The following is a 14,398-nucleotide window of genomic DNA, read 5'->3' as shown; positions in this document are numbered from 1 at the left end:
TATATTTATTTAATTTATTAATTCGAATTTAATACCTTAAAAAGTTCAAAGCACAATACTGGGATTTTAAGTACATAATATTTTCCAAAACAATTCTCGGGGGAAAGTTATTAAAAAATAGATATTTATTTTATTATTAAATAGTATAAATAATAATAAATTAATATATATTTTCAATATTATAGTGCGTGTGCATATGACCGGATTTAATAAACCCACTGGGTTTTAAATGTCAATTCAATAGCGTATATGTCAAACAAATCATCATAAAGAAGGTTAACCTGGAAAAAAACTCTAATACAAACGACGTTTTAAATCGTGTTTCCAATGGTAATTTTCAAAGTCCAAGCATATTTTAGTCCACTTTTGTCAATATGATGTTTTGGGGGAAATTGTATACTAATAGCGGCGCCATTTAACTGCCACTATAAAAATATGAAAAAAAAAAATAAATAAATTATCTCAATAAGTAATATTTCAGATAAAAGTACACAATTCTCCTTTACCTCAATATCGGTGTCTTCCATTCCCAACATAACAATTGAATTTATACTTGTATCCAATGTTGTTCTAGACCAACCAATATTGCTACCGCATCATTTTCATATTTTTACCCAATGGATGAATATCCAAACCATTATCTTCGTAAGGATATTCCAGGACCATGGCATAAATAACAACTTCTCCATCTTCCATCTTGTACAATTCCCTTATACCAAACGCCCGGTGTTGTTGTATCATTTTGTTGTACCCAAGGTTTGGTGCCATAAATTGCTTCGCCATTTATTTTCAGCCATGACCCAGTTCTCTTAAATGTTCTTCGAAAATCGGTAATATTGTACCATATTTTGTGGGTCCCACATTTATCAGTACATTACCATTACAACCGACTGTCGTAATGACTTCATATATAAGTTCTTCACTTGTCATAAAATCGTTTAGCGTCAAATCGTAACGTTGTCCCCAGCTATTGTCCAGTGTAAATGCATTTTCCCATTTATGTTTTTGCAGCACACCAGGATTATAACGATCCTTACAATTATAGAAATCACCATGCAGACAAGCGGTACCGATACCCCAGCGATCATTTGTTACGACTGTTTCACCGTTATATCGTTATAAAGCCTGGCCGATAAAAAGAATATTCATTTATTTTTTTGAGAAAAATTAAAGCTATAAAATCGTTAAGTTGGGCCGGGCCGAATTCTTGTACCCTTCACCATAAAATATTCTGAACTAAGATGAAATAGTTTTCTTTCCTGCACTTAATTCTAGGTAGATAAATTTTGCGACCTCAAATGCCTAAATAAGGTCAGAAAAGGTATCTAAAAATATCTTCAGTGTGGACATATGTTGACAGTTTTTGGTGGAGAAGTTTTGCGACCACTAGCCATCTCAAATGTCAAATTACCGTTATTTCGGTTAAAAATGCAACTAAAATTCTCTAAATACCTAAAATCGAGAGGTACCGTTATATGGAGTATACCAAAACATGGACCTATACTGACATTTTTAGTGGATATCAAATTACATCTAACTCATTTAAAAATTGTAGTTAAAACCCTCATAAGACCGAAAATCGGGAGGAACCGTAATATGGCGGCTATACCAACATATGGACCTATTTTGACAATTTTTGATGGAGAAGTGTTGTGACCACTAGGAACGTTATCACCCTTAAAAATTGTAGCTATATGGTAAATTTAAAATTTCCTTTACAATAGCATTGAAAAAAATTAAATTTTTTTTGGTGAGCACATCCGCTGTTGTTTGTACATGGGTTACGAATCGTGGATTCAAATCTGTTCGCGTTCACAAAATTGGATGCTGCGCTAAAAAGTTATGGGGGGTTTTATTCTCTTATAAAGAAAAAATATTTAAAAATTCCCCTTGTGTTGTAATAAGAAAATGTATATAAAAATGTTAACAGCAGTTAATATCTATCCATCCGTAGATGCTAAAATATTTCCTAAATTTATTTTTATTTTCGCGGAAAATCAAAAAATAATGAAGAAATCTTAGAGTAAATTTTATTTATTCTAACTCAGAGTCCATAAAAATCTCTAAAAAATAAATTAAAAAAAATACCTACAGAATCTAGACAACGCATAGAAAAATGTAAGACCAAAATTATAAAGATTGGGTTTATAGCTGGGCACTCACCTATCAGTCTGCCCGACAGCATTTGTCATAGTATGTGTAAATTTTCTAAAATTTGAGAATGTATGTGTGAGTTGTTCAAGACTGAAGAAAATCAAAATAGTTTTGATTTCAAAATGAACCCCCATCAGTATGGGTGAATTGTGTTTATTTTCAAATTGTCAATACAGAATTTTCAAAAGCGAAAATTTTTTTTGTAAAGGAACAAAGAAAAATATAGAATTAATTCATTTTTGGAGGAAAATTTCAAGATTTCGAGAATTGACTGAAGGCTCGGCTATACACTTGTCATGCCCACACATACAATAAGGGTTCATCGGCCCGACAGCATGACTGATAGGTGAGTGCCCAGCTTATAACTTGCATATTACAGCAACAACATAGGACGGAAACTTATTGTTGGAAATTATTTCAAAAATATCTTTTTTGGTTTAATACGAAAAATTTGAGAAACATTTTTGGGAGTTATTCTACTATTTCGCTAAATTTCGATACAAAACCTGAAGTATTTTGCTAAAGCATCTACAAGAAAAATAGTTTGTCATCGTGAAAGTATATTTTCTTTCTGTGATAAGCAATAGAAATAAGAAGTAGAGAGTAATAATGAAACTACAACCAAAGAAAAAGACACAAAAATTAAAAAGCGTGTAATTCGCGAATCCTTTAAAATCAGTTGAGGCGCATGCGATTTTCGGATACAGCGAGTGCATCTCTATCAATATGTATGCATTTATCTATGTTTCATTTAGCGGCCAAAATGTGCCGTCAGTTGCATCCCACCTTTTAAAAAACATTCAAATGAGTAAAAATTTCGCGATGTACATATGCTTGTAAGGCGCATCCGATTTCAGTGACCGTCTGATAAAAATACGTCAACATAACAAATTTTAAACAGATTCGTCAAGAACCCCGGATGTGCCAAAATATTATATTTCTATTTTGGGTTAAATACGCATATTACTCCCGAATCTCTGTAATTTATGACACACCTTTTGCAAATATTACAATCGGGTATAAAGAATTCCACTTCAATGCGCGGAATTGTCAAAATATATTTTTAAAGATTTTCCTATATTCAAGGTATCTATATCCGCCGTTTTAGTGTATGAATTCAAACGCGGAGGGACTTATTAGATCCGGCGCGTAAAAAAACTAAAATCACGCAGGGTTCAAAGGTATGTTACAGTTGCAATTTTTAAATCCAAAAAATAGTTTTTTTAAGAAAATTTACAAACCAAATTTTCGATTTGGACATCTATTACTAGGAAGCTGCACACAGCACACTCATGAGATATAGATCAAACGACGTATAATCACGAGTTCTATAACCCTACATATAGCGTGGATCATTATCTGGTTCCGCCCTCTAATTATAAGAAAATTTCAAAAATCGCCGTAATCAAAACTTCAAAATGTCAGCATCGATTTTAGGGGGATGCAGTTTATATATCGAAAAGTCATACACTAGAACCATGTTGGCCAAGGGGTATTCTTTAGTTCTTTCTTTGAGCATAGGTTAGAATTTTGCGTGGTTTGGACAGATATCAAGAAAGAACACAAAAAAAATTGTTTACTTCAATAAATTTGTGCCCTTTTTTGTATATTACCTCCAACACAGCTTCCACGTAAATTATTTTTTATGGTCCATGTTATGAGACCGTTGCTAAAACACTTGAATCAAGATAAATATATTCATATCGCATTAAATATATTTACAGTTCGGGATTTATTAAATGGTAGACCTCTGTTGCTTTCCGAATCTGTAAACCAAAATGAATAAACGTCGACTTCCTTCTTGTTTCCTTTCAGAGTAACAACACAAGGCTTTTTGTTTGTAATATAAAAATATCGGCTGTTTTTATTTATATTGGCTTTTAATGGCGGTAAGTTTAAACGGCACAAAGGATACAATTGTTGGCTTGTCGGTTGTCTTTTGTTTATTCACTAACACAAATAAATTTAAAAATAAATAAAATTATTAACACTTTTAAATTTATCGGAAAATTTTACACAAATAATAAATTAAAAAATCTGACTTTGACTTACATGTTTTTACTTGGTATTACAATTGGAAAGAAAGTAAGTATGTGCCTGATGGGCCTTTTATACCAAGTTTGTTAACAAATACATAGACAATATAAACACACAATAAATAACGGCTGGGGAAATTTTGAGCCATTGTTTTTCTCAACATGACATTCGTTTTTCACTTTAGGATATTGGTAGTAGCCGGGTTGCCATCATCAGCAGGGTTGCCATCATCAATAGGGTGCTGGATCTTTGCCCACATACAACTGGATTACCCTGCCTCTCTTCCACTGACTTCTTGGCAGATCCGGGTCACATACAAAAACTAGGCAGCCGACTGTGATTGGTTGTGAGGGTAGGCACCACTTCGTGCGACGCGTCAGCTCCGGTAAGTACTCCTGCAACCATTGGTTCCAAAAACCATTCTTCATATTTTGTAACACACGCCACTGCTTCCTTAAACACATCAACCTCGGCTCAAATGGTGCTGGCGTATGAACCGAATTAGGACATCCAAGTAAGAAATGGTTCGGCGTTAACGGCTCTGGGTCCTCTGGAGAAACTGGAAGATGGGTTAATGGCCTAGAGTTAACCATGTTTTCAGCTTCAATTAAAAAGGAACGGAAAGTCTCCAATTTAGGCGCATGTTCCTTCATCATGGCATACAAGGCTTTCTTCACGGACTGGACTAGGCGCTCCCAGATACCACCTTCACTAGGGTTGCTTGGTGTGTTGAACATCCACTTAATTCCAAGAGCCGTCACCTTCGAATTAAAAGAGTCATTATTATGAATAAAATTTTCGGTACCTTGGAATTCCTTGGCGATGCCGACAAAATTTGTCCCATTGTCGCTTCTTATAGTCACTGGAACACCTCTTCGGTTAACAAAATTTCTTATGCACATCAGGCAGGCATCGCTTGAGAGGTCGGTGGCAATTTCCAAGTGAACGGCTCTTACTGTCAAGCAAGTGAAAAGTGCTACCCATCTTTTTTCTCTTTGTCGCCGAATTGTAACATTAACAGGGCCAAAATAGTCCAAGCCGGTATAGGTAAACGCCCTGACATAAAGCGTTAAACGCAGGAATCCAAAATTTATGTCCCACCTCGCTCATGACTGTGTTGAAGTTTATGTGACGGAGACGCTCGTTGTGCCATTTAACCATAAGATTGGTGAAGCGAAGATTCTTTGGCAAAATTATGGGTCGTCTAGTCTCCAAGGAAAGGAAAAAGGCATTTTCAATTCTACCCGACACTCTTAATAGTCCATCTCCATCAACAAAGGGATTGAGCATCTTAATTTTACTGTCTGCGGATATTCTGCCATTTATGGTAAGTGTCGACAAATCATCCCCAAAAGCTTCTTCTTGTATTTTTCGGCAGAGATACTTCTCACCTTCTTCTACTTCCTCGACAGTCAGATCACCACATATCTTCTCTTGGACTTTAGTTTTGCGCAGCAAATTCTTCACATACCGAAGCACCCACGCCATAGTCCTCTTGAATTTATTATACTTGGAGAAACGTTTAAGATTAGGTATAATAGAAATTACTTGCCTTGCCACCATCACTTTGTATCGGGAACGCAGCTAGGATTCAACTCGGTCGGCTATATTAACTCTTAATGTCTCCACTGGCCAATGCACCTCACCTCTCCTCAAAAAATCAGGTCCATTTTTCCACCTACCTTAGGATTATACGGCTTAGACAGTTTCATTCGTGTCCCTTCATCAGCTGGGTTGTCTGCACCTGGACACCATTTCCACTGCTTAATTTCACTGCCATCTAAAATTTCTGCCACTCGGTTTGCCACAAACTGTTTGTACATCTTGTGGTCAGATCTAATCCACTGCACTACTGTTGAGGAATCTGTCCAAAAATAGATAGCATTAATATCTTTTAAATGGTTATTCACAATTGATTCCTTTAACCGTAACGCGTTGGGGCACAACTCGTCTTACCCATAACAAAAACCACATTAATGTCATTATTTATATTATTTACCACACGCCAATACCCGACTGCAGCCATAGCATCTTCACTTGCATCTGTAAATATGTGCAATTCTACCACATTTGTATTAAAATTCGGAACATAATATCGTGGCACTTTAAATTTCTTAATGTTTGGCAATTGTTCTAGCCACACTTTCCACTGGCGATATATTTCCTCCGGCAGCTCGTCGTCCCAATTGATTCCACACTTCCACACACTCTGCATAATAATTTTTGTGGTCACCATGAAATCACTAATAACACCAAACGGGTCATAAATGGACACATTTAAGGACAACATCTCCCGTTTGGTTGGCACTTTTTCACATTTTAATATTTGTCTGTCCACTTTGTTTACATTTATATCAAAACAAAAAACATCTGTTTTTGGTACCCATTGAATACCGAGTACCCGTTCCACTCCATTATGCAAAAATGTATTGCCACATGGTTCTTCATTGTCAGTGGGATTGCCATATTGCTTTGTAATATATTGGGAATTGGATTTTACCCCATGTAAATTGAAACCGGCCATTTTATGAATTTTTATGACATCGGTTAAAGTGCTTATTGCTTCTTCCTCGGTGTTGAAACAATCGACATAATCATCGACGTAGTGTCGATCAATGACTCCATGTACGGCTCTCGGACTGTCATCCAAAAATTGTTTTGCATTTAAATTCTTTACAAACTGGGCTATTGTGGGGGAACAGGTGGCTCCAAATATCAATCGCTCCATCACATAGATTTCCACCGGCTTACTGGCATCACCATCTCTCCATAAAAATCTTTGGCAATTTTGGTCAGTGTTCGAAAAGAAACAGTACACTAAAATAACGTACCGTACCAGGTACGGTATCACTAAAAAATATTTTAGTGTACCGTACCGGTACGCAACCACTAAAAAATATTTTAGCGTACCGTACCGGAGCACAACGAAAATTGTAGTGAACCGCAGTCGGTACACTAAAAAATCGTAGCGTACCGCAGTCGGTACACTAAAATATCGTAGTGTACCACTGGTCGGTTCACTAAAAAATAACGTACCGGTAATGTACCACACATGTGTTTTTTTAATTATGAGGAAATATGAATTGTTATATGATTTCTTGGGAAAGAAGGCAAGTATAATAAATAAAATTCAATATTGTATAAATTAATTACATTTTAATCGTTTATAAATATTGAGAAAATTACTAGAAAATATAATGTTGTTTAAAAAAATAGTGAATTATAAAATCATTTACATGAATGAGTAAAGAATAATTTTACTTTTATTGATGTTATTAGCATTTTTTGGAAAAAGATAATTCAGAAAAATTTAATATTTGCTATACAATCCACATTAATATTACCAGTACCAACAAAAAATACCCATCTATTTTGTTTGTAGCGAACAGTACTGTTCATCACTAAGGTTTTTTTCCAAGCTATGTTTATTTACAAATTTAAAAGTATTTGTAGCCAAATTACAAATTTTAATACGATTTTTTCAATATGGAATGTATTTATCATAACACCAGTATGAGGTTACTAATTGATGTCATAAGGATGTTTAAAAATCCCCTCGTGCAAAATCATTATTATTGGCGGCACCAATAACAGAAAATCTATTCATAGCAAGGTAATGTGGACGATCAACGAGAATTTTGCCTGTTACTTTGTGGTACTACTGAAAAGGACGAAGCAGTAAAACTTCGTAGTTCGTATTGTTGGAACAATGAAAATAATATACGTATCTGTAATGTAACACACATGTGTTTTTATGAATTATGAGAAAATGTAAAATATTAATTGGTTTTTTGTTTTATTATGGAAGACTATATAAATTGACCCCATAATTGTGTTATATACATATGTATATCTAAAATATTTGTATAAAGTAATAAGGCACGTGTTGGTGTCACATTGATGTTTTTTTGGGCCAAACGAACAGTGGAAAAAATACAGATATAGCGCGCCAAAACTTAAAAAAATCACATACGCCTATGTAAAAATTATTGGTGCAGTATTGATCTAAGGTGTCCACAGAATCTAACGACAGTTAAAATAATTTGTTTTACATCAGCCAAAGAAAAATAACGTTTAATTTTTTGTTCACAATTTATGGACTGGTTTTTATAATATATTTTAGTAGTAAATTTGCGATCGTCGTATGCAGCAAAAATATTTTATATAATATGTTATTTATTGTAACTCGGATTTTACACATATGTAAATCACGTGACATCCGCTTTTCTTTCAAATTCTGTACTTTGTTAAAGCTTCTTAGTAGGGAGTGTCGCGGGATGGCGCGTAGATTTTTTATTTTATTTTTAGTACATATAGTTCTTACCAAATTTGTAAAGTTTTAGCTGCAACAAAGTGCAACACAATATTTTATAATTGTTTTTATTATTATTTTCTATCTAATATTAGCAAAATTCGGAAGGTACATTTCTATGGGGGTCATATCAAAACATGAACCTGTGCAGACAATTCTCCGTCGGAATATTTTATACTCCCAACGTAGACTAAATGCCAAGTTTCAACTAATTCGGTTGGATAACGTGGCTACAACCTTCAAAATAATCAATATCGGCGGAACCGTTCTATGGGGGCTATATAAAAACGTGGACCTGTACCGAAAATTCTTATAGGAATGCATGTATAACCCCAACGGACACTAGATACCAAATCTAAGCCATTTCGGTGGGATAAATTATGGACAAACGTAAACGTATTCTACCAGCAGAAAGTTTGAGTTTTTGGAGGCATTATTCTCATATTCTTACCATGGCAGAACTACCAGGTAGTGGTATCACACCAGCTGATCGAATATGAAAAGTAAAATCACTTTATAAAAAAATTATTTTTGTTGTAATTTCCCCAACAACATAAAGAAAGTTTTGACATAACATATTCAAATTTTTTCGATGCCACTACCTGTGTAATTGTGCCTTGATTCTTACCATTTTTTTTTGTTGCCTATTACAAACGGATTTTATGTTTTATGCAATTTTATTTTAATTAATTCAAACATATCAACATTAAAACTTCAACAGAATAAACATATTAAAATTTTAAAATATACTACCTGGAGACTCAATCTTTAGTGATCCGACGGTGGCTGTTTTGTTTGTTCATGTGGATTGGACAACAAACATAACCTTTCTATGAATTGACTTTTGCCGCAAATAAACATCCTTATGACACCAACATATTAACGTTATTCTTTTCCATTCCTAGAAATGGTTTTATGATACATGCATTATCACCCCTTTTTACTTGTAAAAATTGTCTAATTATTTAACTAGGGAACAAATAATATTTAAAAAGCAGTGTTTTAATATGTACATTGACTACAAGGACCCTAATGAGCCCATAATAAAATTTTCTCAAAGCGAGTAAACAGAAATACATACATTAATAATATGGGTTTTAAACCTAATACTATAATAGAGGGTAAATTTATTAAAATATGTATTGGTTGGAAATTTTAGCTAATTTCATATTTTATACTAATTTTCTCAACATTCGTATACCGACCGAATTTACCACATTCGTGCATTTAATTTATATAATCTTGAATTTTAGTTACTATTCTTGCCCTTAGTTTCAAAAACATCAAACATATAATTTTTCATCACAATTTACAAAAAACACACGTGCGGTACATTACCGGTACGTTATGTTTTAGTGAACCGACCAGTGGTACACTACGATAATCGTACTGTACCGCAGTCGGTTCACTAAAAAATCGTAGCGTACCGCAGTCGGTACACTAAAAATCGTTGTGTACCGCAGTCGGTACAGTAAGATTTTCGTTGTGCTCCGGTACAGTATCACTAAAAAATTTTTTAGTGTTTGTGTACCGGTACGGTACATTATCGTAGCGTACCTATCCATCTTGGTACGGTACAGAACGGTACGGTACGATTCCATAGTGTTTATTTTCGAACACTGATTTTGGTCGGTTTTCTCGACAGCAATTTGGTGGAACATTTCTTGTATATCGGCACAAACTGCAATCGGACCTTCTCTAAATTTGAAAAGAATAGTGATTAGTGGATTATTTATGTCTGGACCAGACAAAAGACATTTGTTTAAGGAAATTCCATTAACTTCGGCCGCGGCATCAAAGACTAGACGTATTCCTTTTTTGTTAGAGTTTTTTACTCCGAAATGTGGAATGTAAAATTTACGATCATTTAAATCATCAGCATCATCCGTTGTAATTTTACGGCAATAACCTTGCTTCAAATAATGTTCGATTTTGGATTTATATTCATTTGCATAGCCCACATCTCTTTGCATCTTTCGTTCAACACTGTATAATCGATTTAGTGCCATGTTATATGAACGTGGTAGTGACGGAACGTCTTTCTTCCACAGTAAAGGGCATTCATAACGACCATCAATTCGCTTTGTTTCACATTCCAAAATATCCAATGCTCTTTTATCTTCATCTGACATCAATGGCTTTGTATTGATTTTGACTCCCAATGTTTCAGTATCAAAATAGTTGCGCATCATACTGCTCATTTCTTCCAGAATAGCATCTTCGGAACTGGAACATCTGTGGAAATGTAATGCACGTTTAGGATAATTATTTACTTCACCTGGAATCGGTCCATAAATTATTGCTCCCAATCTTGTTAATGTCACAATTGGGCCAAATTCACTGAGGAGGCGAGGAGTTTCTAATGGCACTGTCAAAAAGGCATGTTGAAGACTCAAAATCATCATTGGGCGAACGTTGGAATAATCCCCAATTGGGATTTGTTCGATTTCCTGGTATTTCTGGGATTTTAAAATGTGTGTCACGTGGCAACTCTGCACCGGCAATGACAAATCAGCTGATAAATAAATATTGGAAATTGTAAATTTTTTGTTTTGACGGCCGGTACCACTAAGTGTGACGCGAATTTTTTTAGTTTTTTGTGAAGTGCGGTGATTATTTAGCCACTGGAGCTCTAAATATTCGTCTTCTCCATGCAAATTTAATTAACGGGCGACGTCGGTGTGCATCATGGATACATTTGCTCCATCGTCTACAAAAGCTATACGGTGATGTTTTTGTGTTTTCCATACAACGTGACGGGCAATATTTGGAACAAAACGTTTTCGTTATCGCATGTTGCATGGCAATTTCTCCTTTCGGGTAGTGTTTGTTGTGTTCCAATTGGATTTTGATCATTTTGTGGCAAATTATTTATTGTTGTGGTGCGACCTGTTGGCATCGCGGCTGACGTCGGGTTATGTTTGCGTAATAATGTTTGATGTGGTTTTGGAAAATCGTTTATGCCAGAACGGCGTTTCATGTTGCATGTTTTAACTTGGTGGCCTCTTCTCAAGCAACCGAAACAAGTTTTAAGTTGTTTTATTTTGTTCCATCTGTCTTCAACGGACATCTGCAAGAAAGATGGACAATTTTTAATATTATAACAGTTACCCAAAAAATGAACATTGGTGATTTGAAGCAACTCCTGCACATGCATACTTGCGACCTGATGGTGGTGCTGTAGTTGGAAGATGGCGACGATTGGATGATATTGGCTGAGTGTCATGAACCATATTGGCCAAACGACGAAGTGTCGACAACCATTTGGAAAAATCGACTATTGTGGTTGGTTGTTCGAGAGTTATGCACTTTTCAGCCCACTGCATCTGTCTGTTGGTGGACAACTTCGACACCAATTCGCTAAGGAGTGACGGATTGGATAGATGATGCTCTCCCTTGGCATTTTGCAAAAATGTAGCCATATTTGAAATTTTTTTGCATAATTGACGAGTGCATCCAAATTACCATTATGGACAGGAGGGATGGCTCTCACTTTTTCTATCTGACTTCGGATTAATTGTTCTGGTCGACCAAATGTCTTCTGCAGCAATTCCAAAATGGCGTCAACGTTGGCAGAATTTCCTAGCAGCGACTCTACGGTTTCTCTGGCACGACCTTTCAAGGCATCTCTCAATCTCATTATGTTGTGGAGGTTAGAATATCCAAATTCGGCGGTGGTTGTTTCAAAAGATTCAAAAAAAGTGAACCATTCCTCTGGCAAACCTGTAAAAATTGGCAGTGGGTATATCTTTTTGTGTGGAATTGATGTTGAGCTGTGAGAAGTGGAACTTTGGACGGACATTTCGGAGGTTATGGACAATGGCGGTAGTGGATGGTGACTTTGTGTTTGTGATGGTTGATTCACAGGTTGTGACAATGGCTGTTGTTGACATACTTGTGGTGGTGGTATAGTTTGTGGCATATTAACTTGTGGCTGTGATGCTTGATTATGCAATATTTGTGATTGTTGTTGTAACAAAGGCAATGCAGGCTGTGACTGTAAAGTGGATATTTGTGTGGCTAATTGTGACTGCATTTGCGTGGCTGTTTCCAAAAATTGTGCTTGCATCTGAGAATTCATAAGGAATTGTGTCTGCATTTGTTGCATTTGTTTTTGTGTCGCATCCATCTGCATTTTAATTTGTTTTCTTAAAATCGGCAAATTTATTTTAGGATTTTGAGGTTGTGGCTGGCGAATTAGTGGCATTTTGTGGCGTCGTTCCCTGAAGAGGAGGCTGATTGGCTTTATTAGCGGAAGACATACTGACCGAAAGTGTTTTTTCAGGTTCGTTTTGTTGGCTGCGAGACGGCGTATTTGATTTTGGCAAATGAGCGACGGACATGTCGTAAGTCTCTGGATGAAAACGGGCTGGTGGAATTCCTTGGGTGCTTCGGCTGCTTGTTCTTCTTGATTCCTGGTAATCTGACATGAAAGAAAAATACTGGCAATATCACAAGGTAAGGCAAATTATATCAATATGACGATATTTTACTGCAAACTATTGGCTTGACTCAATTTTTGCAATAAAATGGCACAAATGTCTGTCCGTCCGGCTACTGTTGTTCAACATAAAAACACACACACATACAAAAATTCACATAAACTTTCAACAAAATTGGCTTTGACGTTTAATAAACTTGTACAACATTGAATAAATGGGTCGATTCCATATTGCGAGGCGAGTCGTGTCGCGTTGCCAGTTGCAATTTTTCCATTGCGTATGGCAAAAGTCGCCCGACGACCTCAAATTCTGTCGCCATAAAGTTCATTCTCCGGCGACAACAAATTAGCTTTCGCCGTGCATTTTTGCAAACGAATAAAAACGAAAAAATTAAACGTAGATCAACGTAGACGTTTTTAAATAAAAATAATTTTTATTTTGACGCTTTTCCTCTTCTGTTAATTTGGAAACAATCCAAATTGTACACAGTTTTTCCTCTATTAACTCCAGAACTTCGCTTAATACCTTTGGCAATGTGGGTTGAGCCATCCCGAGGTTAAAGTCATTGCCATGAGATTTTTGAAAGCTTCCTTCTGCAAAAAACCTTAAAGCAGCACCCACTTTAAGTAGGGGCTGTATTGCTGTTGATCTGTGGGTTTTTTGAAGTCAGTTTTAATGCCTCCACTATATAAATAACAGCGTCTTTTAGAAGCCGAAAATAGGCTTTAAACCTAAAATATTAACAAATATTTTCATGAATGTTGGAAACCAAACAAACTCACAATACTTATGGCAATTCTAAAGGATTAGATTTATATCTTAAGTGTCGTCTGATAGATGCTGCGTTAACTATATCTTCTTCACTATAATCAAAAAATAGTTCCACTGAGCTTATCATTTTAGAAAACTATAACTTTTGTGTACAACTTGTTCTGATATTTTTTTTCTAATTTATTGAAATCAAAACAAAAAACGCTCCGCTACATCACCGATAACTTGTTATCGACGATTATTTTCTATCGCTTTACGTAGTGCATTTTTTAAATTTTGTCACAGAGACGATAGACGACGCGACATGACTCGCCTCGCAATACGGAATCGACCCAAAAATGATGTTGCTTTCCGAATCTGTAAACCAAAATGAATAAACGTCGACTTCCTTCTTATTTCCTTTCAGAGTAACAACACAAGGATTTTTGTTTGTAATATAAAAATAGCGGCTGTTTTTATTAATATTGGCTTTTAATGGCGATAAGTTTAAACGGCACAAAGGATACAATTGTTGGCTTGTCGGTTGTCTTTTATTTATTCACTAACACAAATAAATTTAAAAATAAATAAAATTATTAACACATTTAAATTTATCGGAAAATTTAACCAAATAATAAATTAAAAAATCGGACTTTGACATGTTACATGTTTTTTACTTGGTATTACAACTGGAAAGAAAGTA

General features: G+C 35.4%; 1 protein-coding gene, 1 long non-coding RNA gene and 1 pseudogene across 9 annotated transcripts; 1 reads left to right on the top strand and 2 right to left on the bottom strand.

The window, feature by feature from the left end:
* Nucleotides 1-247: 247 nt before the first annotated feature.
* Nucleotides 248-14,398, bottom strand: part of LOC141403140 (putative alpha-L-fucosidase) — a 29,915-nt pseudogene continuing 15,764 nt past the window's right edge.
* On the bottom strand, nt 3,986-7,047 carry LOC141401416 (uncharacterized). 8 transcript variants are annotated; one of them, XR_012412362.1, is made up of 4 exons: nt 6,148-7,043; nt 5,744-6,055; nt 4,207-5,685; nt 3,986-4,104 (listed from the first exon to the last, which is right to left on the bottom strand). XR_012412362.1 is itself a non-coding variant. In XM_073981661.1 (2 exons), the coding sequence occupies exons 1-2, from the start codon at nt 6,917-6,919 to the stop codon at nt 6,041-6,043; spliced, it is 744 nt and encodes a 247-aa protein (XP_073837762.1). In that variant the 5' UTR covers nt 6,920-7,047; the 3' UTR covers nt 3,986-6,040. The 8 variants fall into 8 exon arrangements, 2 of the variants coding, with proteins under 2 accessions (XP_073837762.1, XP_073837760.1); XR_012412363.1 differs by having other exon boundaries at nt 4,207-6,055; nt 6,191-7,047; XR_012412364.1 differs by having other exon boundaries at nt 3,986-5,685; nt 6,191-7,047.
* LOC141401417 (uncharacterized) lies at nt 11,053-14,353 on the top strand. Its single transcript, XR_012412365.1, has 2 exons — nt 11,053-12,961; nt 14,123-14,353. It is a non-coding gene; the product is annotated as an uncharacterized lncRNA (long non-coding RNA).

Source organism: Musca autumnalis, unplaced genomic scaffold (genome assembly GCF_047663935.1).
Source record: "Musca autumnalis isolate F117 unplaced genomic scaffold, ASM4766393v1 scaffold_4, whole genome shotgun sequence".
In the NCBI taxonomy this organism is placed as follows: Eukaryota; Metazoa; Arthropoda; class Insecta; order Diptera; family Muscidae; genus Musca; species Musca autumnalis.
The sequence above is the reverse complement of the archived record's forward strand: the minus strand, read 5'-3'. Positions and strand labels throughout refer to the sequence as shown.

Excerpts from the sequence above, each read along its gene's own strand:
- LOC141401416 (XM_073981659.1), bottom strand. The coding sequence starts at position 6,919 with ATGGAGCGATTGATATTTGGAGCCACCTGTTCCCCCACAATAGCCCAG. Across the intron at positions 6,056-6,147 it reads TAATGTGGTTTTTGTTATGG|ATTCCTCAACAGTAGTGCAG; the intron begins GTAAGACGAGTT and ends ATTTTTGGACAG.